This window comes from Fistularia commersonii, chromosome 15, assembly GCF_037954325.1.
Source record: "Fistularia commersonii isolate RoL2024-O1a breed Wild chromosome 15, RoL_Fcom_v1.0, whole genome shotgun sequence".
Lineage (NCBI taxonomy): Eukaryota > Metazoa > Chordata > Actinopteri > Syngnathiformes > Fistulariidae > Fistularia > Fistularia commersonii.
The window spans coordinates 2910359-2938342 of NC_141298.1; the positions used below are offsets into that span (position 1 = coordinate 2910359).

General features: G+C 39.5%; 1 protein-coding gene across 2 annotated transcripts; it reads right to left on the reverse strand.

Moving 5' to 3' along the window:
- Window positions 1-487: 487 nt before the first annotated feature.
- LOC147226241 (glycogen debranching enzyme-like) lies at window positions 488-27589 on the reverse strand. Of its 2 annotated transcripts, none has more exons than XM_086160536.1 (33): window positions 27488-27589; window positions 25941-26151; window positions 23946-24115; window positions 22857-23060; window positions 20798-20979; window positions 20086-20197; window positions 19785-19917; window positions 19262-19364; window positions 19067-19164; window positions 18423-18562; window positions 17475-17662; window positions 15591-15714; window positions 15014-15162; window positions 14080-14181; window positions 13697-13846; window positions 13443-13590; window positions 13221-13339; window positions 12208-12317; window positions 10115-10249; window positions 9240-9370; window positions 8929-9065; window positions 8187-8320; window positions 7464-7630; window positions 6872-6974; window positions 6259-6484; window positions 5875-5986; window positions 4166-4301; window positions 3421-3533; window positions 3011-3222; window positions 1486-1583; window positions 1211-1298; window positions 970-1103; window positions 488-835 (listed from the first exon to the last, which is right to left on the reverse strand). In XM_086160536.1, the coding sequence occupies exons 1-33, from the start codon at window positions 27525-27527 to the stop codon at window positions 715-717; spliced, it is 4530 nt and encodes a 1509-aa protein (XP_086016662.1). In that variant the 5' UTR covers window positions 27528-27589; the 3' UTR covers window positions 488-714. The 2 variants fall into 2 exon arrangements, with proteins under 2 accessions (XP_086016662.1, XP_086016661.1); XM_086160535.1 differs by lacking the exon at window positions 15591-15714 and adding an exon at window positions 16173-16296.
- Window positions 27590-27984: the final 395 nt, after the last annotated feature.

Genomic DNA, 27984 nt, shown 5'->3' on the forward strand with positions numbered 1-27984 from the left:
TAACAAATAATGAGCATAGCTGAATATTAATGCCCCGAAGAGCAGATATGGGTTGCCATGTGATGACTCACGATGATTATTAGGTTTCAGAGATCCATCAACACCCATCATTAAATTTGGTTTGTGATGATCGGATTGCAGCTGAAAGTTGACTGATCACATGAAAGTACAGGTGCAGGGCACAGGTTCCACACAATTCCACCTGTTGTTAGTAACACCATCATCTTTCATGGCTTCTTGACGTCACTGTTACAGTAGGTAGACACCAGTACATTACTAAAAAAAACTAGAAGTTATAATAAAAAAAAGAAAGTTATTGCACCCACTTGAGAGATACCTAAAAAGGTAAATTAAATTACATCTAAATTCCCTTTTCTGTGGGTTTAAAGAACTGAAAAGTTTGAAAACTCTCGATGAAGCAAATTCAGCCAGACTTTAATTTATGGGGGAAATAAACAATTACATCAATAAACATTTAGAAACATTGTTTGTCCATGAATTATTTAATTTCATCAAAAATGATTTCATCAAAATCTTTAAAATTCCTCTTCGAACAGAAGAAAGGTCTGAAACCCAAAGGGAAAGCACAAATATTTCATCATCTGACTCGGACTGATGCTTCTCCTCTGTTACTTTCTTGCAGACTGAAGATCCTCAGAGGTTTGTTTATGCTGTTTGTTTATGCCGAGTTCAAAGATTTCCGAGCGGTAGTGGTCAAAGGTCATGCAGAACCTCAAGGATGGTTGCGATGGATGAGGCATGACTCTGACAAGTACGTGAGAAACAATGTTGGCCATTCTCGTTGGTCAGTTCGGGGAGACCCTTCCAAGGCGACCTTACGGGAGAAAAGCATTCAGATTTTCACTAACTTTTTCATCATTGGAAATTATTGATCAATTTTAGTCATTTTCATCATATAGGTAAGTTGTGCAACTATATAAAAACAACATGGCGATTATGTTGTCTTACCTTTCTAAGATTATAGCATGTTGAGACAATATGTTTTTCACCCAAGTGACAGTTTGATCATAGATCTCCTTTCCCATTTTCTTGGCAAAATAGAGTTTAGCACGCAGGAAGAAACCAACCGGCCAAACCCATTCCTACAAAGGATGAGAAAAGGTGTAAGGCAAAATAAATATATAAACAATAAATGAATAAATCTGCTCTCAAATACAGTAAGACTAATAGTACTGGACGATTTCTTAACTGGGCCTTGATGATAATTGAAACCTTTAGCTAGGTTGAAGTTATCATTATTGAGGTCAAGGTCATAAATTCCACAGTACACCATGTCACTGCAAAAGAAAACAAGGTAGAGAGAAGACATCACCTTAGTGGGTATATGTATCAGGAAGTACAGTAAATAACATTTAACAGATGCTAATTTGCCATACATTTGATTAAAAACCTTAACATTTAGTGCAACTCAATGTCAATGTAGGTGTCACCTAACAGCCATCAGAAAATAAGCATTCAACTAACTCAGGGTCCAATGTCTTGATTCCCAGGGGCCCGAGGAGCTTCTTCCCAGCTAATTCCAGACATGCCCAGGCTTTCTGCACGGTAAACAGCTCAGGAGCCTGTATCAAAGAAAGTCAGTTAGAGTGAGTCAAGCATCAGAATAATGAGCAGTGTGTTCAGAGATTTACAAAAAAATATTTATGTCCTCTTTTAAACATTTCATTACATGTTTTGATAAATTCAGCCTCAGGGCAGCACAGGCCAGTCTCTCCCTGAGGCTGCATCAATCTCTCCGAAGCCTGGATAAATGCGGAGAGTTGCATCAGGAAGGCCATCCGGCGTAAAACTTCTGCCAAAACCAAACATGCGAATCAAACGTAATAATCTCATTCTGGATCAGTTAAGGCCCGGGTTAATAACGACAACCATTGGTACTGCTGACCTTCAGGGTACCAATGGAAATTGGGCCACTGTAGGTCAAAGAAGGAGAGGAGGACAGCGTGTTCAGAAGCAGAGAGAAGTGGAAAGGCAAGAGTCTGGGACTGAGAGTAAGGACTTTGAATATCGGTACGATGACAGGAAAAGGTAGAGAGCTGGTCGACATGATGCAGAGAAGGAAGGTGGATATACTATGTGTTCAGGACACCAGGAGGAAAGGTAGTAAGCCGAGAAGCTTAGGAGCAGGCTGTAAGTTGTACTATCATGGCACTGACAGGAAGAGAAATGGAGTAGGAGTTATCTTGAAGGAGGAGTTTGTTAGGAATGTTCTGGAGGTGAAAATAATGTCAAATAGACTTATGAATCTGACACTGAAAATTGAAAGTGTGATGCTCAATGTTATTAGTGGCTATGCCCCACAGGTCGGATGTGAGTTTGCGGAGAAGGAGAAGTTCTGTAATTAGTTACATGAAGTGATCCAGAATATCCCCAGAGATGAGGGAGTGGTAATTGGTGGAGACTTAAAAAGAAGACATGTTGGTGCAGACAATAGAGGGGATGAAGAAGTTATGGGCTGAGTTGGTATACGGGATAGGAACACGGAGGGACAGATGGTGGTCGACTTTGCAAAACGGATGGAAATGGCTGTAGTTTACACTTTTTTCCAGAAAAGACAGGAACATAAGGTGACTTCTAAGAGCGAAGGTTGGAGCACACAGGTAGGCTACATCTTGTATAGACAAAGTAACCTCAAAGAGATCAGTGACTGCAAAGTAGTTGTAGGTGAGAGTGTCGCCAGACAGCATCGGATAGTGGTTTGTAAGATGACTGGTGACAAGGAAGATCAAGAGGACAAAGGCAGACCAGAGGATAAAGTGGTGGAAGCTGAAACGGGAGGAGTGTTGCAATACATAAATTAAAGTCGGTGAAATTCTGTCGCCATGCCAATCATAATCTGATATCTTGAAATCCCTTGTTAGCAAAATATTCTATTGCTTGTATCTTTCCAATGGCAGAAATGTACTAGCACTTAAAATGGCTCTCTGACTAAGATGTGACAAAAACTCAAAAGTAGATGCAAGAACTTAAAACAGACAGAGCTACTCACAACCACCATGGTGATGGGGAAGTTGGGCCGCAGCTGGTAGTCACACCAAGGGCTGGAAGCCCCCAAACAATCCTTGTAGATGCCTCTTTTGTGCACAAGCTCTGGATTTTTTTCCTCACCATTGGGGGGATCATCGTAAATGTAGAAATTCTTCTCAAAGTTCTCCTGGATCATACAGTCCCACTCCTCATATGAGACGGAATATGCCTGATCTGAAAATAAACATGTACAGACAAAAGGGCATATGAAAATCTGTTACAAAAAGGTACAAATGTTATAACCATTTGCATGAGGAAAACACCACTAAGCTGGGTGCTCCTTGTTTTTTCTTCATCTCGTTTATTTTCTAAATGGTTTTTCCATTTTTTAAGCATCTTGAGTTTAAGTTTGAAGCAAGTGATTAACTGTACCTCCTCTTCGTACGGTCACAGCAGTGTGTGGGAAGTGGCCATCTTTATTGAGTTTAACAAGCCACCGGACAGCAGACTTACACAGGCCTACTAACTCGATTGCCGAGCCGTCCCTGGGTAACACACGCAGATATACAAATACAAATAGAAGAAGTAGAAAAACAAATGCAGTGATTTAAAACCTCGAAAATCCAATTTACACCAAGAAGTGCAAAGTGTTTTATTGACAATACTGTGACCACAATAATAATAATGTATTAATCCCCATGGGGAAATTTGTTCTCTGCAATTAACCCATCATGGATGAACAATGAGCAGTAGGCTGCTGTCCACCAGCGCCAGAGGGGTAGTTAGCGGTTCAGTGTCTTGCTCAACAACACTTCGATACACGAGGAGAAGCCAGGAATCAAATAAGGAATGTTCGGTTCCAAAGATGATTGCTTTAACTCCTGCGCCATGCCGCCCCTATAATGAACCCATTTTTAAATGATACTGCATTATAAATGCACTACTAAAAAACAAATGAATGCTTGGAAATACATAGCCACACAAGACTAACATTTATTTCTGAAACCTAGGTGATCTCTTGTTTATGCTTCAAAAATCCTACTTTCATTACTATTTGGTTCATGCAAATGTGTTTGGAGATTTTCATTTTTGAGTGGACAGTTGAGGACATTTGTTAATACAAGACCAGAACAGAATTTCTTTCAAATATCCTCAAACCTTGAAATCTGAAATGTACCTGGGTGTAGCAGGGATCCCCTTGTTCCCGGCCTTCTCGCTCTCACCCATCTTGTCCATCCAAGTTCCACAACTGAAGCGATTCCCTCCAAAGACAAAGCCGGTGCTCTGGTCCACTCCAGCCACCACATGGAGCCCTGGGACAGATATATCACATTATCACAACACAGCGCAACAGAAAATTAGATCATTTTATATCAAGAGCTAGCCAAGGTTCCTGACCAAGCAAAGGTAACACCCTTTGCTTTTGAGGAGGTTTGAAGATTTAGAAATGTACATGAAGAATGCCCATTTTTATTTGTGCACTACCACATACAATTAGATTTATAATATTTACAGAAACAAACACATTGTGTCTACTAGATTTTCATGAAGATCCCATCATGACGTCTTTACACAGGTTATTTTCTTATTTCATTGTGTAATTGTCCATCCATATCATGTGGCAGTATCAGTAATAGCAATGTCAGGACCCTAATTTAACAGCATATCCTAACAGAGATACATAAATGGTCAGTTCGGATTCATTTCCCAGCTGAACAAAGAGGGAAAGATCTATTTTCTTAAATTTTGATACTGTTTTGGAATTGATCTGCTGTCTCTTGGTAAATAACTACTTTGATTCCAAATGCCAAAATGCAGGAAGTCTGTGATTTCCTGGCTGAGTGAATCCCTCAGCTACAGTTTGATCTGGGAAAAAATACAGAAAGCCAAGTAAAACAGCTAGGGGTACAGATGTTCATTCTGCTCAGTCCTATTCACAGCAGCTTTTGGGATCATTCAATTTGTAGTACACTGACAGATTTTTGGTCAGGTTTGGTCAGATGCGAGACTCCCAGACATATAAAGTATCAGGGATGGTGTAACTATGCTCTATCAGATAGATCCAGAACATCCAAGCTCACAGATGATGTGAGCAAGTTTGACCAAAGCTGCCTACCGAGGAAATTCGAAATCCGATACTCAGTTCACCTTACACTATCATCTGGTGGGCCCCCTGAAAGTATGTAATACCACCTTAACAACAGCCCTGACAATAGACTTGAAAGCCAAGATCAACATCGGTAAACAAACACGGCCAGCCCAATAACATCACTGAAAGGATCCAATTTGTCGGCTGTGGCAGGGAAGCGCCAGCGAAGCAATCCAAATATGTAGTAGGAAACTGGCGAGTCAGTTATTATGTCCCCGAAAAAGGATCAAGACAACATCTGCATGGCCCTGACATCAACCTCTGGTCCTCCAAAGGAGAAAAAGGCATGGATGCTGCCTTTGAGAGAGACAAAGTTGTATGAGTAGTACTCTGGCAGCTGTATACTTCTGATCTTGTCTCCACAAAAAGGACAAAATGTGTGATAAACATTAATCCCCATGCTGGCTGCAAAGTAGCAGAATACTGTAGCTGCACTCAATTGAAGAGAGGTAATAGACTGCTTTTTAATGTTATTAACTTTAGCATATCACTGCTGGTGGTCAGCTCTCATGACCAGTACAGCTGCTTTAATAAACCGACGATAATTCAAACTAGATTATAAATTTGTAACATGCTGAAGCTCGGACACGTGTTTTGTTATTGTAAATTGGTCAAGAAATGTCATAAAATGCGAATATCAATATCTTGACACCACTGCAGGCCACTTTGGTTGCTGCTAGAAACTGTAGTGAGCTGTAAGAGGCGATTTTGTACAAGTTATTACTAGTTGTGTGTACCGTCATTGGTCGTGTTGCTGTCTGACTGTGGTCCTGTGTTGGTCTCTTTGAATTGGATACCCTGCATATGTCTCTGCATGACCTCTTGGATCACATCGTACAGTGGCTGAACCTAGAATATAATAATAATTATTAAACACATCACTCACTTTTAGGAAAAACATCACAACTTCATTCAACCTGATATATTATTGATAATGTAACTTATTTGATAAAGTTTGTTTTTATATGTTTTATATATATTACATGTCAAATCAGTCATTGGTGGTCACTTATATGCAGTTCAAATGATAACATCATTCAAGGATCATAATTCGAGTCAAATCTTGGAATATTTGTCTACTGTGCACATACAAAGACAGAGCTGGTCGCTCACAGTCCTACCCAGGCTCCAGGGGGCTGGGGTTCAGATACATTGGTGGGAAAGATCCTGGACACTGGACACCTGAGGATTGAGACACCATCGGGAACCAGCGCACAGAACTCCTGCACACTCTGCAGCCACCACCACACTGCATCCCGGCTGTTGTAGCGTGGACTTCCAGCCTGGCTCTGCCGGTTGGGAATCAGGCCGTACCGCAGCAGGCCTGCAAACCTCAAGATTATGTTCCTGTACATTACAACAATAACACACGAACATATGTGTCCCTATGCAAGTTACTGATTTTAAATGCATTCCTATACGAAAATTGTTTGAAAAACTATTTTTGTTAAAAACGCAAAGTCATTGTGGGCGAAACCTCTCTTTGTTTTATGGAAAGCACTTTATCTGACAGGAGAATTTCTTTTTTGGGTTTATGGTAGAGTGATGTTCCACTGCATTGGATGGTGAAAAAGTCAGAAACATTTGTTTCGTACCAATAATTTCAGCTGGTGTATGGAGCCATCGATAAACAAATGCATTGGAGCACCAGTCTGCATAACATGTTTATTATATACCATCACAGAGCAAAGCTTAAATAACATTTTTCACCTGCTTGTGGTGAACAGCACTCACCGAGCCTCCAGATGTCTTCCAGTCAGTAACATCAAACCTCTAAGAGCAATGAAAGTGTCGCGACCCCAACAACGAAATGTTCCGATGCACAAATGAGGAAGACCTACAGAGCATACGTGCAGCCTTGCGTCAGGATATCTTTTCTCTGACAAAACTTTGGTGTCACAAAGACACTGAGTTGGCAGCAAAGTATACTGAAAAAAATCACAGATTAAAATTTCATTTCTGCATTGCACTAATTCATCTGTCAGTCATTTGCATTATCATATAATAGAAAAGTACTCAATCCAGGAGCGTGATTTAACGTGAGATGACTTGTATGTATTCAACAGACAGGTTAGTTTGGGTATGACAGTGAGTCTTGAATAGAGAACAATAAAATATACCCATACAGCTGATTTCTGCATTTGATTAAACAGTGACATAAATATGCATCAGCTTATTTCAAAATAAAACCAGGCATGGCAAATCCTGGGGCGAAATTTCATATTTACATTGCCTTGATAATTAGATTGAAATGTAGATATAATTTTCAAGGGATACGTCCAATAAGTTAATCGTGTAAAGAGATGAAAAAGAAAAAGGTGACAACCTGCAGCAAGTGAGAGATCACCGGAACCCTCCTGGACGGCGATTTCATCGCTGCGGTCTTGAAGTTCAGGGGAGATGGGGGGCAGCAGTGAACAATCTGCCACACCGTACAACTGCACCGAGCCCAGTGCCAGCTGTTTGACCAGGCTGGAGCCATTTTGAACAAAACTACAGGGGCAGAAGTGGACAATGAATAAAACCAAGTCAGGTCAAATTTTATTTATATACCACCAAATCACAACACAGTTGTTCTATGTAGTGCTGGTTTGGACCCCACTCTTTAAAATGATTCACAGAAAGTCAACGTTTCCTCAATGAGCATGCACCTGGCGACAGCGGTAAGGTAAAACTGCCTTTTACCAGGCAGAACCTTGGACAGATCCAAGCTCAAGCTTCTACCTCAACTGGTTAGGGTAGAAAGAGAGAGAGAGAAATAAAATGCAGAAATTGATATTTTAAAAATGTTCGAAATTATAACACGTACTTCAAGTGAATTAGCAGTGCCTGAAATGTCAGTGAAAATATATGACGAGTTCTTGTTTAACTGTTTATGGTGCTGCATAATGATGGCCTACTATGCTAAAGAATTACATTTTACAAGGAAACATGTTTCCAGATTGTACATATGACAATAAACACTTTGAATCTTCAATCTAGAAGCTTGAAGTTTAAAGTCTTTAACTGTCCTTTTCATGAGGTGTGAAAAAATAGTTGACTAATCCACCTTGACATTTGTTTGAAAATAGTCTCCAGTGCAGTGGTGTAAGCTCCTTGGATGATGGCGTCAAAGTAGCAAGGTACCAGGTAGCGAGGGATGTGCTTTAAGTGGCTGAAGATGGCCTCAAACCAGAGGCCCACCTGCAGGTCAAAGTTATACATCAACAAACATCTCTTTATTCCATTGTTATTTATGTGCATGGTGAAAAGGAACCATGACAGCTGATTTGGCAGATAAATATTTCATGTTGGTTGTATTTGCAGAACACTAGAGATGTCTATACCGTAGTCCAAATCTAGACCGTTGTTCCAATCCTAAGGATGGTGGTCGCTGCTCCTTGAAAAAGTTCAGGGGAGGAGTTGTTTTAACTATAAATGATGTTTATAATTAGCGAGCATTTTCCATCAAGTTGCTGCACAAGTGAGAAGGGTTACGATTAGGACATATAGAATATACAAATCAGTCCATTTATTGGAAGGGGTTTGGACCATCCAATTAACCTACTATATGTTTTTGGACTATGAATGTGAGATTTCTGGAAGAATTCTAAAAAAAAAAGAAAATATTACATTTTGAAGAATACATTAAAAATTAGGGGTAGTGTTCTGAGATAAATTGAGATGTTGAAGATCAGCCTGTCATGGACCAAAAGTTAAGAACTTAAACCTCATATGAGGTTATTTTTGCACCCCAGCGTAACCTAACATTCATGTTCGGTTCACAGTTCATCCTTGTATCCAGGGCTCACCTCTCTCAAAGCACCTCCCTTTGCCAGCAGTCTGTTAGAGATAAAGTCCATCATCCAGTCCCCCTGCCTCAGGTTGACACACAGCGGATGATTCAGCTCGTTTTTGGGACGAATATCAGCCATTGCTGACACCACCCCTAGGGAGGGGAAGCGCAAATGGAATATCGACACTGCTGAATGACGACCGCGGTTGTAAGTGTGAAGTCATATATTACTTTGAACAAGTTAATTAGGTGTATAAGAAACATAGTTTAGTATGGTTGAGCAGTAACTGTTGCAAAAGATTTGACAGTAATTTACTTGACTTTTACCTTGCAAACCTCCATAGTTGAGAGGTAACCAGGCTGGAATGGTGTAGCATCCTCCTCCCTCTTGCCTCTCCTCAGCATCACAGCGGTACAGCAACATGTTCATATCAGCCAGCGTCAGGCCAGACATGATCCTTGGGAAAATGATTAAATTACAGGAATTTGAGTACATGGAGGGAAATGCATCCTTGAACACAAGTTGTTTAAGAGAGTGTGTGTTTATATATAAACACACACACACTCTCTCTCTCTCTCTCTCTCTCTCTCTCTCTCTCTCTCTCTCTCTCTCTCTCTCTCTCTCTCTCTCTCTCTCTCTCTCTCTCTCTCTCTCTCTCTCTCTCTCTCTCTCTCTCTCTCTCTATACATATATATATACGTATGCATATATACATATATATATATATAACTTCTTGTTGTGCACCTTATGATCTTTGATATATCCTGAGTAATATTCTGAGTAATTTCTGGAAATTGCCCTGCACTTGTTTGCTGTCATTAATCTAATAATAAATAAATATGAATTCTACTGAATATACATATTATAATACATATCCACATGTCTGTTTTGCTGACCACGTGGGGAAATAACTTTGAATATAGGCAAGATTCACTTTACAATATATAGCAAGACATATCTTGACAAGACATGATGAAAAAAATTGAAGTATAGGACAACAGAATAGCTGAAATGGAGGAGAAACAGAAAAACAGCTCCTCAGCCTTGATTGAAAAACTATTCAGCTATAATTTGACTATATGAAGTTCACTGCCCTGCTTCTCCGGACAACATCAGTTTCAAAATGAAGGCTGTGGCATTTGAATACATTTTTTTACGCACAACTATAACTTTTATTTGTATTATCTTCATTGTTACTGACTTGATGAGAGGCTTAGTGAGAACAGAGGAGGTGTTCTTCTCAGCCGAGCTTCCTGTTTGGTACCGCGGACTGAACTGGATCAGATGGTGTCTGAGAAACCCCAGCTGCTCCTGCGCCTGTGACTCCAGAACAACCCTGCCAGGGAACAGACGGAATATCAATCTTCCAAGAAGACGGCAAAATAAAAGTTCTTGGATCTGAATGTTACTGTTGTGTCAGGATTTTGAATAAAATAATTAAAAATAAGCTTTTAGGTCAGGTTTACATGCTGTAGAGAAGGGGCTCATCTTGTGGGGTCAAAATAATCATCACAGCCTCTACTGTCTCTAGATCTAATAAAATATAGACAAAGATAAAAAGAAAGGTAACTTTCTCATTATGAATATTGTTTCATTCCTAATGTCCTTGCCATAGTTATGACTATGTCACATCCCACAAGGACAACATAATTCTTAAATTCACTAGAGACACCACAGTGATCTCATCGGCCACTATTCATGCAAGCAGTTTCAAATACCAGGGCATCCACATCAGTGAGGACCTCACCTGGTCCCTCAAGACTGCAGACAGTAAGAAGGGCTCGACAGCTCAACTGGAGGCTGAGGAAGTTGAGAATGTCTCCTAATACCCTCAGCCACCTCTACAGCTATATTTTTGAGAGCATCTTAACCAGTTTCATCACCACATGGTACAGCAGAGCAACTGCTTTGGACCACAAATGCCTGCAGCGAGGGGTAAAGACTGCAGAGAAGATCACCAGAACCTCAATATCTTCTCTGCAGAGCATCTACCACCACAGAGCCCACGGGAGAACTGCCTCCACCACCAGTGACCATGCCCTCCCTAACACGGACTGCTCACACGCCTACCCTCCTCCCAGAGGTCCAGGGGTGTGAAACATAAAATGTCTCGGCTTAAGAACCCATTCTACCCGACTGTCATTAGACTCCTGAAAAACTGGCATGAGTTAATAACCATGTTCTATCTGACGACTATTTTAAGCACCTGATAATTCACTTCTCTGTACCTCACATTCAGCACAGGCAGTGCTGCACTCAACTGTCCATTTAACGTAACTGTTTATTTATCTGTTTGCATACAACATGCACTTTGTGAGCGAGCACACTCGAACTGTACTCAACTATTAAGATGTCAATCTGCACGTTACCAACTTGCACATCCCGTGAACATAACTTTTTACATTTCAACTTGCACATCCTGTTCATACCGTTTATATATCTTGGCACTGTGTACATCTGATTCCAGTAATATGCTTATTTATTCTTTTGTTTTTGTTTTTTGTGCTTATTATCTGGCTTCACTTTGGACAGTAAAATGAGAATTTCTTTGCACAGGGAAACACGTTTCCAGACTGCACATATGAAAATAAACACTCTTGAAGCCATTAAAGTTACCGAGTTAACTGATTATAGTTCAACCAACAGTCTTCAATTGTTTACTTCACCTATTTATTTACATGGTATATATACATTTATCTTTATAAATTTTGGTTTATATGTTTATACATACAGGACTGTCTCAGAAAATTAGAATATTGTGATAACATTCTTTATCTTCTGTAATTGAATTACAAAAACAAAAATGTCATACATTCTGGATTCATTACAAATCAACTGAAATATTGCAAGCCTTTTATTATTTCAATATTGCTGATTATGGCTTACATCTTAGGAAAACTCAAAAGTCCTATCTCAAAGTATTAGAATATCATGAAAAGGTAATTCTTTTTTTTTTTTATTGCATTACAGAACATAAAGAACTTTATCACAATATTCTAAGTTTCTGAGACAGTCCTGTGCATATACATAAATGGAATCGCATAATAAGGGACACGAGGGACGTCTTCTGTCTTGAACTGAATTTCATAATCACATTATTTACATTAAATGGGAACTGAATGTATGTTTATATTTCTTCATATACTGGAAGTCAGATGAACAAAGCTCTGTCAGACTTCTTGTGTTTTAAAAGCTCATAAAAGTGGCTTTCAGACATCAGCATGTCGCCGTTGCATAAAGCTGTTATTCTCAGTACCGTGAGGGCTGCACCCCGGGCTGGGGATAATAACCCACCTGAATATGATGATGCAGCCCGGAGTGAAGTTCTCAAATATTATCTGCTGGAAAACACCGTCTTTTCTGGAGACTTTGTGGACTTCTTTCACCATTTTACTGTCCTCCAGCTGAAAGACATTTGGAATAACTCAGCATTGGAATAAAGCAGTATTATCCATCCTGCATTCAAAATCCCTGGAAATGCACAGCTAAAAATAAAAAAAAAAAGATATGTTTTTTTGCACTTTAAATATTCTTCTTCTTCTCCTTTCAGCTTTTCCCTTCAGGGGTCGCCACAGCGAATCAACCTTCTCCATCTAACCCTATTTTCTGTGTCCTCCTCTCTCACAACAACTACCTTCATATCCTCTCTCACTACATCCATAAATCTCTAATTCTAATTCTAATTCTAATTCTAATTCTAATTCTAATTCCTCTAATTCCTCTAATTCCTCTAATAGACTCATTCCTGATCTTATCCATCCTAGTCACTCCCAAAGAGAACCTTAGCATCTTCATCTCTGTGACCTCACACGCAGCCTCCTGTCTTTTCATAATTGTAACTGTTTCTAATCCATACAGCATTGCTGGTCTCACCACTGTCTTGTCCACCTTTCCTTTCATTCTGTCCAATAGTCTTCTATCGCATAGTACTCCTAACACTTTTCTCCACCCATTCCAAGCTGCTTGAACCCATCTCTTCACCTCTTGCACTTTAAATATGTAATTTCCAAAATGAATCCCCAAAGTAAAGTCAAGAAAGAAAAGAATTAGATAAAACAAAGACATGAATAAAATGTGCATTTTTATCCCAAATTGTTTGATAATTCCCTGAATTTTCTGACTAATCTCTTGTTGATACTGAAACAAAACAAGTGACCCAAGAGTTTGCCAGTTCACTCTTTCACTCTAAGTTTTAAATTAAAAGTTGAAAGCTTAAAGCACTATAACACAGCCTTTCTACCCTTGGAAAGCATATCCCAGTCAGCCACTTGCTACAATTCTAAGCATTAGAGATAAGATAGTGTTACCTGGATGTGCTCTTGGATTTCCACATTATACTCAGGCAGACCACCAAGTGAGTTGGCACCTTTACCATCAGCTTTTCTCATAACAGTACGAGCCTCCAACATCACCTCCTGGATCTGACCTGTGAAGACCACAGGCTGAGTCCAGGTTGTATGTGCAGTGAAGTAGTATACTTTATCTCTGACAATTATTTTAAGATCAGGTTCTAGTTTAAGGATGATCACATGGTATAAATATCGGTGGAACGTCTTTGTGTTGGTGTGCCTCTGAATCCTTGATGGCCCTCCATAGCACAGCGACCACAGACTCGTGGCTACTCGGACAGTGTCTAGTCACTGCGACCACATCTCCACCCAGCTGCTCCACATGGACCTGGTCACACAAGAAGATATCAAGTAGAATTGCAGATTTTTGGCCACTTATCTGCTCATTGCGCCCAAAAGGTGTGAAAGCTTGAGTCGAGGTGTTTGGACCATACCTGCGTGAAGCCTTCGGCAGCCAGCTTCTTATGCAACTTGTTCAGCGCCAGCTTCCCCGCTACCATCCCGGTCTGCAGGCTGACTTGGTTCCACATTTGGACCGCAGGGTTCCAGCGGCTATACTGGTGATCCTCCCTGGTTGAGAAGATCTTAGCAAGAGGTATTTAGCTATGAATCTGTTCTTTAAGATTTTACGTGAAAGAAGTCTCAAGAGCCTGTTTTTTAAGAGCCAGAGTTTCTGACTTTTCCTTCTAAGGAAAGCCTTGTTGTAAAAAATGTGCCATTACGTTGATAAGCCTACTCTCTCATATGAGGCCTGGGTTTGACTCAACTAAACCATATAAATCCCACTAGTGCTTTTTCTGTTTTGCAATCTTCTTACATGATGAGGAAGCAGCTCGTCGTACCCTCTGGTGCTTCCTGCAGCAGAGTGGGCCATTGCAACCAGGGCAGATCTGGGAAGGCAGTCATATACCGACTGCTCCTGAAATAACAGAAATTTCATTTTAGTATAATGCACAAGGGTTATTTTGGAGTTTTTTGTTTGATTGTTTAGTCATTTTAAAAAAACATTTGTCTATTTCTAAGGACAAATCCCACAATCCCATGATCCTTCTGAAAAATAAGAAACCTGACGTATGTTGCAATAGATTTGTAAATAGTTCCTGAAATGCAAAATCAGACTTGTATGTATTGTATGTATATGTGATCAGATTTACTAATAAATAAATAGACAGACAGACAGACAGACAGACAGACAGACAGACAGACAGACAGATAGACAGATAGACAGATAGACAGATAGACAGATAGACAGATAGATAGATAGATAGATAGATAGATAGATAGATAGATAGATAGATAGATAGATAGATAGATAGATAGATAGATAGATAAATAAATAAAAAAGCAACATGTAGAGCATCGGTTGTCGCTTCCGCTACATAGTAAGGTCGTTCTTGGTTCAGTTTGTGTGCTCTCACTGTGTCTGGATAGGTGTCCTACAGGTTCTCCGGTTTCCCCCCACAGTCCAAAAACCAAAAACCTGCTGTGAGTTCATTGGAGACCCTAAATTGTCCAGATGTGAAAACGGTAGAGTGAATGGTTGTTTGTCTCTTTATGTGGCCCTGTTATCCTCCGAATTACGCAAATAAATAAATAATCATACTGATTAGAAGAACAGTAGAAAAAGTCTGAGGAAAATGTGTAAAACAGATGTATGACACTGAATACTCGGTACACAGGAAGTTTTTTTTTTGGATAAAACTATAAATTCAGCACTAAGTTACATTTCGATAATAGACAAGAAAGCACACCTTACTGTGACTTTCCAGGCTGGTATCCGTGAACATGGTGTGTGCGAAAACTGGGACCAGCGGCCGGAGGCTGGGCTGGACAAAGGCACCTACTGGTTCGCCACCAAACAAAGACGGGCAATCCGCTTCTTGTTGGCTGTCAGTAATGTCTGGCCATAAAATGTTGAGGAAAATTAATAAAAAATGACTCTATAAATCAAAATATATTGATGTTGTGTTTCATAATGTAAGGGTGGTAGAGAAATCTCATGAGTCTCATGATATTTTCTACACACTCATGCCCACACACACACGTGTTCACACACATACATACTGTACATATACGTGAACAGTATACATGCTTTAGTTACTCTGATCTGGTGATAGACACCCACCCTCTTGGTCCCCCATCAACTCCTTTCTCACTATTTTTATCTTTTATTGGTATAACTGATTTGAAAGTACTACGTGTGTTATAAGAAGCTACCCAACACAAAGGAGAAAGGAGTGTGTGAAAATATTACAAAATGCAAGAGGAACTAAACATTAATTCCCAATCAGATACAAACACACACATAACGCTGATGTGAATGCTTACCTCTGATGACCAAGGTAATACCCAGTGTTGTCACAAAGACACTCTGCTGCTCCTCACTGATCATGAACAGCTCAGCCAACACATACAGGTCTGGCCTCAGAGAGCGAGCCTGATCCAGCATGTACTGCAGCACCAGGCCAAACCAAAACAAACACAGGATCATCACCCAAAACATGCAGAGATGGACCAGCGGACATGATGACAGGACGAATGACAGACATTGTAAAGCAAGGAGGATTGATGAAGACCAATGCGTGGGTAGGACGAACAGAATGAAATGGGTGATCGGGAACAACGTTATTAGTTAATCAAGTTAACAAAATAATGCAGATTTAATAAATGGTATGAATTCAAACAGATTTTAAAGTGATCAAAAACATGTGTCAAAACATGCACGTTTAGTCGACATTATGAAAAGAAACAGAAACAAGGAAAAGAGAGAGGGAATAATAGATTTAGTGTCATTCCCAATCCAAACAGATGCAGCTCTTCGCAGAGCGGAGACTTTGCAGCTCTTTGTCCGAATCGCACAATTCCATCATTGTGCAGTGCGGAGCAAGCTGGCAGGGATGGGGTCAGTACCTCGCACCAAACTTGTGATTCCCAGGTGGTTTACAAAGACATTGTCATTAAGCTGACTGCCGGTTAAGAGCTTGGCTATCACATAGAGGTTAGGCCTGACGACTCTGGCGGCCGTAAGCAGTGCCTGCAGGGACCAACACATAAAGGACAATCAACCTAGAGTTTATCTGCTAATTCATAATTTTTACCCGACCATGAATAATCCAATTTCTTATGATTATTTTTTCCGCTATTTCAGAGTCATTTATGAAAAGGTGAAATGGTCTCTGCAAGGATTCTTTGAACAAGTTCCTATGGGTTTTGCGGCCTTTCCTCTGTGATCAGCCATGATGAAGGATTCACAATTAACTTCTTGATTTCCTTTGTCATTTCCCTGTGTCCCATCAAATTTAACGCTTTATTTACTTCTGGGATAAATTAAGAAAATGGCAAAGTCTCTTTGTCGTTCTACATATTATCGTCGCCTTCTTGAAATAATCGCCCGTCATTTTTGAAGCCTTTCAAAAACACAAAAAAACAGAGCCATGTGATGAATAAGGAGCTGATTCAAGCAATTATTTTTTGTAAAACAATGACTTAGGCAAAATTACTTAGGCACCAGAACTTTTGTAACTACTCCAAAAATTATAAAAGATTGTTTGAAATACTGTGATTATTTCTTTTTATGCCCTCAGTTCTTTTGAGTGCAAAATTGTCAGACATAAAAACAGTCAGATTAAAAAACCCACTCAGAACTTGTGAATGGAAGATCAAGTCTTGACTGATAACACTGAATAGTCCTTTGCCTGTAGTGTGTGTAAAGTGTTATAAATTCATGTAATCCCCAATGTACTTCAAGCTGCACTGCCTGCAGTTTCATGGCAAAATATGACAGTACAACAATGACAGAAGTAGTCTCAAATTGCATAACACAACCTGGAGGGATTGCTCCGCCAGCTGTTAAACTATGAGCTCTAATTGAAAATGTTATTAGTCAGGCAGTACATGTACCTTCAAGTAAATAGAATAAGTTTATCCAATCAATTTGAATGAGAAAAAAAACAAAACAAAACAGTTCCATATAGTTATAATTAGTCCATAAAAAACTTTTAAATCCATATAAGTCCAGCATTAATTGCTGCAAATGCTATTCCAGATTATTTGGTCAGAAACATGTTGATTCTCTATGGATGCATGTTTTTTGATTGGCTGGCAGAAGTGTTTTAAAATTGTCAAACACACAAGTACTGTAATATGTATGTATTAGTTAGCAGAAGAAATGCTCCACAAGACAGTCAGTCTTGAACAGTTCTTGGAATATACCTGAGTGACGTGAAGCGGGGTGGATTGGCAGTTGACCAGGCGAATGCCACAAAATATCTTGGCAGTCATTTCTGTGTACGTCTTCATGTGATCCCACAGGTAAGGACAGTCCTCTGGTTTCTCTCCGTAGCGCAGCTTGATCGCGTCACTCTGGCAGATCAGTTTTCTCAGCAAGTAGACCTCTGAGGCTGCACAAAATAAGAGAGGGAGAAGCAAAATGCTGCATCCATATCGCCGTGCAATATTTGGACTGAAATTTCCCTTTCAATTGTAGCTCTCCCTCGATACTAACAGAAGCAGATGTTGAACACCCCTTTTATTTTTGACCTAACTGAAGACTTAGAACAGCCTGAAGACCGTCAGCTCTTCTGCTAAGATCCATGGGGGAAAAAAAAGTAATGTGTTTTTTAGAGAGCTGAATATTAGAAGGTTGGCTGTTGAGGAAAAAGGCAACTGTCTGGAAAATACGATGACAGAGTTGAGATTTCTTATGAATGAAAAGAAACTTAAATGTTATTTCATTTGATGAGGTTTGCATTTTGGATTTGGAGTTTTTCCCAGAGGATCTGTGACTTGAACCAGGTTGGCCTTTTAACTTGCATTTTCCTAGTCAAAAATATAAGAAATACAGCAAATTCATTTGAAATATTACAATACTTTAATGCTTAAGACATTTGAATATGAGAAAAGTGCTTCGACTTCAAAGCAAGAAGGCCCCTGGTTCAATTCTGAAAGGAATTTTGATGTGGAGTTTGCATGTTGTACATGAACGTTTTCTCCGGGTTCTCTGTTTTCAACCCGCAGTCCAAAAACATGCCGTTGATTCATTTATCATGAGAAGTTGTATAGTTATTACTAACTGTAAGGGTCATGATAGATATCAAGAAATCTACCTTTAAAGTGAAAAGAGGGGAAAAAAAAATGTGGGATGCTAACAAGACAACTAACCTGGTTCTGTAGAGTACTTGAGTGGATCCTTTCCCTTCTTGAAGCCGTCATGAGCCAGGAAGTGACACGCTTTTTCTCTCTGCTCCATCAGTTGAATTTCTTCCTCCAAAGTCATTTCTTCAAATGGGAAGGAAAAGTATCTGCAGGAGGGTTCAAATGGTGGGTGTTGACAAAGACTTATAGCATTTGATACTGCAGTTTACCACAAATATTGTATTTCCTAGCTATCAATAAATCTATTTCATCAAACGCTTATCTTCTTTGTCGAGCCGGTTTGAATCAGAAAAGCATAATTTATTGTTGATTTCAACAATTGTATGAGTTGAAATTAGACCACTGTGCCATTATATAAGAAATATCAAAGTCTGAAAATATACAGCAAGAAGACTGATTTGTGAACAACACGGCATATAATTATCTATTTATTCTAAATATACTCTGTTACATGTGTATATTTGATTATTTTCCATGAAATGTGCTGATGCTGAAGTGTAAGAGAAATTTAAAATTTGCTCATATGGAATATACTATTTGAACTGAGTAATTCTGGTCAAAGCACATTTTTACAAGTGAAAGCTGCTCTTTTAAATATATAAATAAAACTTATTTTGCTTATTTTTAGATATTCTAAATCAAAAAACGACCTGGGACAGAGGGGATTTTTTCTTGTGACTGGTCCCAGTTTGGGCCCCTCTTCAGCAACTCGGTCATAGAAGACAGTTTCCAAGATGGAACTAGTAGCCTGTGATGGGAAAGGAAGCGTGAAGAGACAGAAAATATTTAAAAATTTTAATTATCAACAATGTCATTTGAAATTGACACACATTCTGGTCGCCTACCTGTTGTGTATAGCCGTTCATATCCTGATATAATTTGGAATTGAGGTCCTCAAGTTTCCTTCTAAAAGTGTCACAACACTCTTGGATGTCTGATGGGCTGTTGCTGTTTGGTAGTAGGCAAGAAGATAAAGAAATTAAATGAAATAAATTGAAAGGAATAAAGGTGAGTACTTTTATTCCAATCAGCTGTTTAAAAAAGCTATATTCTTCTTCTCCTTTCGGTTTTTCCCTTCAGGGATCGCCACAGCGAATCAACCTTCTCCATCTAACCCTAGTCTTATTGTCATCTATCCTATTCTATGTATGTTCCTCTCTCACACCAACTACCTTCATATCCTCTCTCACTACATCAAAAAATCTTCTCTTTTGTCTTCCTCGAGACCATTTGTAAAGTAAAAACAAAATAATAATAAATGATTAAACAGATAATCAAATATTATTCTAATGCGCAACAGAATCTTAAATTGTGCTTCAGTTAATTAGAGAACATTAAAATGACGTGAATGCATCAGGGTAGAGATACCTTTGAGCTAACAAAGCGTCTAAGGCACAATCGATGTCCAGTGTGTTCCCAAAGCGTCTGTGCTGAGGGTCTTGAATTATCTTCAGCTCCTTTGTGACCTCTGGACTGGACTTTGATTTCCCTTCCAAAATGCCTGCAAGGACACAACATCGTATCCATCGGTTTACACCTGGTAGTCAGTGGCCCACCCTAAACATAGGACCCAGGCCATTATTGTTGGTGTAGACCTCTCTCAGGATTAATACAAAAATCACTTCTAGAAACTCTGCGTGAACCCTGATTTTTCATTTCTCTGTCTCACCTGACAGAAGTGACTGTTTGAGCTGCTCCACGGCTGAATCCACATCCACCTGCAGGAACTCCCACAACTTGAGTCTGGAGAACACCTGCTGCTCTAAGATGCCATGCAGGGCCTGACATACATACACACACACACACACACACACACACACGCACACACATGCACACACACACACACGCACAGAGCAGATGTAATTGACAGTCACTCATTAAAAAAGTGCAATGACATTAACCATTCAAGCTGTGGTTTAGTTGGTTTTGTAGGGAGGAGTCGGAAGTGTCAAACATACACAGGACAGAAAAATAACTTGTATTTTGTGCCTCATCATTTACAATTATGCTGTGTATCCTTCAAAACTAAAAAACGGGGTTGGTGGCACATGTTATTGGCCTGCACGATTTTATCTTGGGCTTCGAACAATTTACACTCAACTTTGGGTTACGTACAACAATGGCTGATGAAGTGTTGTAATGTCTTTAGTCATGGTTTCAATAAATGGCACGTCATTGCATTGTTGAGCTACCAACTAAAGACAGAGCGGGACAAATATCTGACAGCGTCATATATTTAATACGTATAGCTACTTATTTGATTACTGCTACAACCTATGACGTTCAATTAATTCCACATGTAACCCTGATACCTAATCTGAGTATATTGGACCCACTGGGCAACAAGACCTGCAATAAAGTCAGATGAAAAGCAAGCTTACATGTAGATTCTGCTCATCTTGGATCAGTGCTTGGACACCTTGATCAGCATATTTCCCTTCAGCCACCTCACAGCTCAGGTGCCACAGTGCTCTATCCAGCAGCCAGGCGGGTTTAAGATACGGAGTGTTGACCAGGTTGTAACCACATTCAGGATGCTGATGGATCCACTCGCAGTCAGCCGCTGAGAGAATAGGGGGAGAGGTGTCCCCATATAAATGGAGCTAAACTTAAGTTTCATATAATCACAAAAAATTAATCTAGCCCTTTATGCCACCACCACACTGTGACAGCTATGTGTATAGTTTAAGATACAAAAGAATAACTAAATCTCCTTTGAAGCCATAACAGTGTCCATTATAAAACTGACCGTATCCTCTAAGGGACCCCAGTCTCCTGCTTTTTTCTTGTTTGTTTGTTTCTTAATGAGCAGCTTAATTAGTTTATTGCAAATGCTACAAAGGCCACTGGAAAGAGAAGCAAGGCTAACCTTTGGACCTGCTTCAGACTTTGACCCCTGTGGTGTGAAAATTTTCAACAAAGTCGATTTCAGAAACACTGCGGTCTGAAATCTCAGTTTCCCGGGGTAAACAACAAATACAAAGCCCACTCCTTCTGTTACACTGGAGAATGCACATGTTAATTAATCATGACTTTGGTACGGTGTGTTCAAGTACCACTTGGTCAGGCCACAGCGCATTTGACCTTTATCTGTGCTATTTTTTTTATTTTGGTGTTGTGTGTCTCCAGCCTTTAGGGTGGTTTGACATTTAAGGTGTATCACCAAAGCATAAGCCATACACCTATCTATCCAGAGGCACTAAGATCTCTGGTGGAAAAGCTATAGCAGTATTCACCTTGAACCTGCAAGACTTACAAAACGATCAAATACCAAATATATATGGCATTTAAAATAAATGGAATACTACTGTTTGATGACATTTTAATGCATTATATTTGCAATATTTAACTTCTTTTTTTTAATTCTGACGGAGGGTACCTGCATGCACCTTGTATGGAAAAACAAAATACTTCTCAAATTCTTACACTTGCAGAGCCTTTATATTTTAAGCTTTGGAAATGAAAAGGAGGGTATTAAAGTCTTGACAAAGAATTGCCTTTTGCCATTACAGGTCTATCTACACATATGACCTTCAGTGTGATTAGACCAAATGTCACAGTTGAAACCGAGAAGGTGATGCAACAGCCACAACTGCCTGCTTGAAAGGCCAACAGCTGTGATTCACTTCCACTGTGGCGTTGCCACTGTTCTGGATAAAAATAACTTTTCACTGTAGTCACTGAAGGAATTTGTGCGGTCGGGGTGAAGCTGAGAAGCTTTCATTTGTGCCGTCAAAACTCAGTGTTTCATTGTGTCTGTTTGCTGGGCATGGTCCTTGATGTACTCTCGGTAGCAAGGTACTGCTAATGGCTGTTACATAGAATAACGCCAGATACAAGTTAAATGACAAATGCTGCTGGGTAAGAATTATCAAAGACCCCTTGCTATGATATTATGATATTACATGAACTGCAATACATTATTATTGTAATTTTAAACAACTTTCAATATAATGCCATTTATTACCATTTTACAGCTTCAAAATATATTTTTGTCAATTCTTGTGTATCTGACAATTTTCCACTGGATTCCTCAGCATTTGAGTCTGGAGTCACTTTAGAGGAGTCTAAGTTTAGTACTAAGGTTGAGTGTAATATGAGGGAGGCCACCTAAATCCACATGTCAAGATCATCGAAGCATACATACCTGTCCTCTATAGGAATTTCAATTATGTCATGGCAATATAGCTGTCAGTATCTTAAAAACACATGATAAAGGTCTGGTACAAAGTCCAACATAAATTTAAAAAAGGTCTTTATCAATTAATGACGTTCATTACAAGGCAAAATGTGAGTCCAAGAACTGCAGTTGAGTCTCAGCTGAGTGGAAGTTGGACAAATATATGTCAAACATTTAACTGCATCAGACTAAGTACTTCAGGAATGAGCTGCTGATACACAGTATCATACATTACAGAAAAAAAATTAAATAAAATATACCTGTTTGGTTATAGACCACATCTGTGATACAAGCTATGTTCCAATCCCTGCATAGCACCTTGACCAAATCAGCAACATCACGCCATGAATAATGCCTCCCCTCGGGTGAGAATTTTGGGTTCAGCTCCAACTGATCAGCCAGAGAGTAACAGGAATCACTCGAACCCAGCTTTTGCAGTGGGGTGAAGTGGATCATATTGTAACCTAAAAAGATCAGAACAAATACATTAATCACATGCAGTCATTTACAAAACTCGAATTGTAATGGCAGGAATTTGGATTTTATCTCAGGGATGTAACAAGCACTTATATTTTACCACCAAGTCAATGCACAACTCAAAGGAGAATCATGTAATGGGACAGCAGACATTATAATGTGTGTGTATCTTTTGTCTTTTACATTTGCTTAATTTAGTAACTTTAACACAATGAGGAGTATTACATCCGTTGCCATCCTTAACAGCCTGCATAAAACTGCATGACATTGGAAATGACAATACTGCCTTTGAGTCCGCCTGCAGAGGCACAATGGCTCATTGAAATAAGTGTAGCTAATGTGCTCGCATGTTCTGGCTCTGTTGTGGAAACACTGCAATGCTGTATAAATCAACACCCTTGCATGACGATTATGCCAATTCTCTTTAACAAACCATCCCAATGGTGATGTTGTTGTTCCAGCACTGTTGCAGAATCTCTCTGTAGTACTTCAGCATCTCAGTGGCCATGTAGTGGTAGTTGGCCATGTAGTTTTGCTGCTTTTGTACCATATCTTTCTATAAAATCTATGCAAATATATTCCTTACAGACAAATCCAATCTATTTATTTATATTCAGTTACTGAAGGGTGAAAATTTTGGATTGTACCCTGTTCAATAGTACATTATGCCTCCAATGAGCTCTATCGGCCTGTATCAAACAAGTCAAATGAGAGAGGGGCCAAAAGATTCGAAGTTGTTCTTGAACTTCAAAACTGCAACAAAAAAATAAACATATCTGTCTCACAAATGTTGATGCGTGAACGACTCGGAGAGGTGGGGGGAGGGTGTAAGCCATGGTTACTGCCTCTGTTTGTAATGTTGTATAACTGACCTGTCTCCTTTGCAACTCTGAGTCGGTCCATCCACTCGTCCAGAGGGCCGAGCTCCTTGGCCAAGTATGTTTGACAGCTGATACAGTCCAATGGGAGAATGTCATCTTTGGCTCCCACTCTCAGAACCGGATCAACCACAATATAACCACCACTCACTTTTTCTTTATCCCTGTTTATGAGACAAAATCATGCTTATAATCAATTATTAAAGCCTTCAAGTGATAATTGATTGTCTTGTCATGGGTGACATTTATCAAGACAGTATCCCATTTTACTTTTGTTAACACAGATTCCATTCCAAGGCCCTATATACTACTTTGTTTTACCAGAATCACAAGAGTCTTAATGCAACTGGCAAACAGACAAAAAATCTTTGGAATGGGAAAGACCAGGGTATGGGTAAACCATCTTCTCTTGCATAGCGCTTTCACACCTTGCAGTTTCAAAGCGCCTTACACAAGAAAGCATTCACTTCTTCTCATACACACTCAAACACTAATGGCAGCAGAGCTGCCATGCAAGGCGCTAACCAGGCCGTCGGGAGCAACTTGGGGTTGAGTGTTTTGCCCAATTACACTTTGACATGCAGACAGGAGGAGTCGGGGATCCACCAGCCAACTTTCCGATTGGAGGGGCCAAATGAGCCTCAGCCACCCCAACTCAAAGCAGCCTGTAAAAATGGTTGGTGGGCAGGAAGGAGGGCCATAGGGAGGACCTTTTTTCTGAAATGTCCATATCTGCTGTACTTTATATCAAAAGACAGTTCAGGTGTCACTTCGAGATTTTATTATTCCAACTTGGGCCTCATCTTACCAGTTTCCACCCCTTCTTTTGTTTCACATGACCTACACTTTAGCGTGACAGTTACCTATTCAGATTCAACTCAGGTGGTTCCTCAGAATTCCCTTTTTGTTTATGTTGACACCAATATTAACATGGCAAATCAATGGCTACTCAACAACTCACTCATTGATCTAACAAACATTTTGGCTTAGACCAATGCCCATCCTCAAACCCAGCAGCTACATACCAGAAACTCCACCACAGGACCCACTTCGTATAACTCTGTCCCCGCCTCAATTTCTGTCCGTGTCTGTTCTGTGCTCCCAATACTACGGAAGGTTCCTGGAATTGATTGTCATGTCATGGTCATGTCAACTTATGTTCCACTTATTGATTGTTCCGTCCTGTTTGACTTTTTTCTCCCTTTGGAGACCATCCCATATTCTCAATTAAAACCTATCCAGTTCTACAGTCATGGCTAAAATTTTTGAGAATGATACAACCATAGAAACATCTGGCAAACACCTAAAAACCCTGAGGGAACAGACTTTGTGAAAGTGTCATTTTCAAAACTTTTGGCCATGACTGTACACCGACCCATTGTCATGTCATTCTATTCATCCACCTGGTCAAATAGTGTTTTTGGCTAATAATCATGACAGAACAAAGCGGCCTGCAAGGACCCAGCCGACGAGAACGTGAAGCAGCCCCCTGTATGAGGTGGAGGGTTTTCAAGGAGAGAAACTGTGTCTGATTGCTTAAATAAGATTTGACGACCATTTCACCTGCTCCTTTATTAACTATATCTAGTTCCATTGCACTACCTTTTGATAAGGCACATCATAATATATGCCGTTCCTATCCAGATTGCAGAACCAGGACATTGAAGGAGGAAAAACTGCACAGAATACATCACCCCCATGGAGCTCCATTGATATCATTTTGTCTTACTGTTTTGTCTAATAGCAACTGTAAATAACAAATTACCACATCAACTACTTTGGACAAATTAACAGAGTGACACTGTCTGTGCAAAATAAGTATGACTCTTAAAGGCATTGTCATTAGGAGGAAAAGAAAACACAAGACGCATGGATCAGTCACTGTCGAGATAGGTTGCATGTTCACGTTGTGTGCACGGTCAGCATCCAAGGTTCAGGACATGTGTAATCTTATATGACACACGGAGCAGTGGTGACAAGGCCACATACCCGCAGGAGAAGTAGTACTGATAGGATCCAGCTACTGTTAAGTCCAGTTTGCAGTATTTGTCAAGGTCATCTTCCAGGCCGTTTGGATAACACCAGCCCAAAAGATGAAACTTCGGCCGATCAAATTTGTTGTCGGCCTCGGGGTAGTTGGTGTAGACATGGACTTCCTTACCCTGAAGAGTTGGGCCCAGGCGGAACTGCAGCTCAAAGCCTGACAACAACAGGGGGAATGAGCCACAATGAGTTTCATAACTAGAAAATTCATATTGGGAAAAAAAAATTATAAACTAAGTGTGATATTCCAAAAATAGATTTCAGTTTTGAAGCAATTTCTGAATATTACATGCTTTAAATTTTTGGAACACATGCCCTTTTATTTGAAAAAGACAGTTTATACTAAGACACTGTCCATTCTGCAAAACAGAAATAAATATGATTAAATAAAATGTTAAAATAAATAAATAAATAAATACATTGGAGTGGGGATCGAGGTATGTGTAAATCAGTTTTCTCTCAGGATGCTTGTCAAATAACACCATATGATAGCTGCATCATGATAGTTATAGATCTATTGTACAGCAAATGTTCTACCCCTGGCTACTTTTTAATCTTACTGTTGAAAACTAACTCTAAGTGGGTGAATAATTTACCAAATAAACACAATGACCTAAATGTGTCACTTGAAGGCATAACGTAATTTCAAGAAGTTTAACTGAATTAACAAATCTGCCCATCCGGCTTATCATTAACTAGCTTCTGCCTATTGCATTAAAAAAGTAGTTGATTTTATCAAGGCTTTATTGATGCAAGGGGTGTTTGCAGGGGGTGTTGCAAGGAAGAGCTATACCAGTTGTCAGTGTTCCCTCACAACGAATGTTTGTCTTGAACTCAAACCATGAGGGAGCTATTACTTATACATGCTCTTTAATAAACAACTTTAACATGTTTTATCTGGGTATTTTAAGAATCCATTTGGGATCAACATTAAGATGAGCTTTTCCTCTAAGGACACGTGTGAGGCAAATGTCTGTCACACATGCAGGCATTCAAGATTGTTCTCAGTAGAAATAAAAAATAGTATTAATTTAAAGTGCTTTTATTTATTTGAAAATAAATATCTGCTGATTCCATCATGACTACACAAAAGACATGTCTGAACTCTCCAGAAGTCTAGTGGTAGCCATGTTTTTGTTTTTGTCCAGAGATCCGGCATTAAAAGAGAAAATGAAGAAATAAGTTCCCATGCTGAAAACCACTTTTTCCCACCCAACTCACATTAAACTTCCAGATGAATGGTTGGAGAGAAGTGAGTACCACTTAAATGAAAATTACCAAAATAGTTTCTGGAAATCTTGCATAAAAGAGTGAGTAAATCTGCCTTCTGAGGGCAATTTTCCACACATTTACAGAAAAGCACAAGAATTGTCTTCATTTCGCATTGAAAAATGCCAAATTTACATTAACTACCATTTTGATATTTGTTTACACCCAAAGAGGGCTCAAACTTGTCCCTACGGTGCCATGGTGATATTGCAAGGCAGTCCTACCTTGTTCGAGGTGGTACAGACGTTGCTCCAGTCTGTCCATGTCAGTGAGCAGAGCAGGTCAACTGATCTCCTTGAAAAGACTGCCTGACTCAATTTAGACTGTGATCCACATGAAGGGATACTTACAGCCTGGTAACATGACACAGCAGTGCTCTGCACCCTGCATTTTATGGATGTCTGCCATAACCATTCATATATGTTCAATAACTGCCTTATTATCAACAAACTATTACATATCCGCCATAACGCCCTGGTTGCAAGACTAGGATATGAGTCATACATTTTGTTTTGGTAAAAGTTTGTTTGTTCTTGTTTTTCTTTCTTTTCCTTTTTCTGAATGTGATTTTCTGACTGGAAGTGCTTTGGATGCCTTTTTTTTTGATAATGATCATTTATTTGAGAAAATGTGTTACCAGCCAGTCACTCTGATATCCAGGATTTTTGGGAATATCATTGCCCTTTTCTTTTTTGTTTGACTACAAGTTAACCTCCAAACA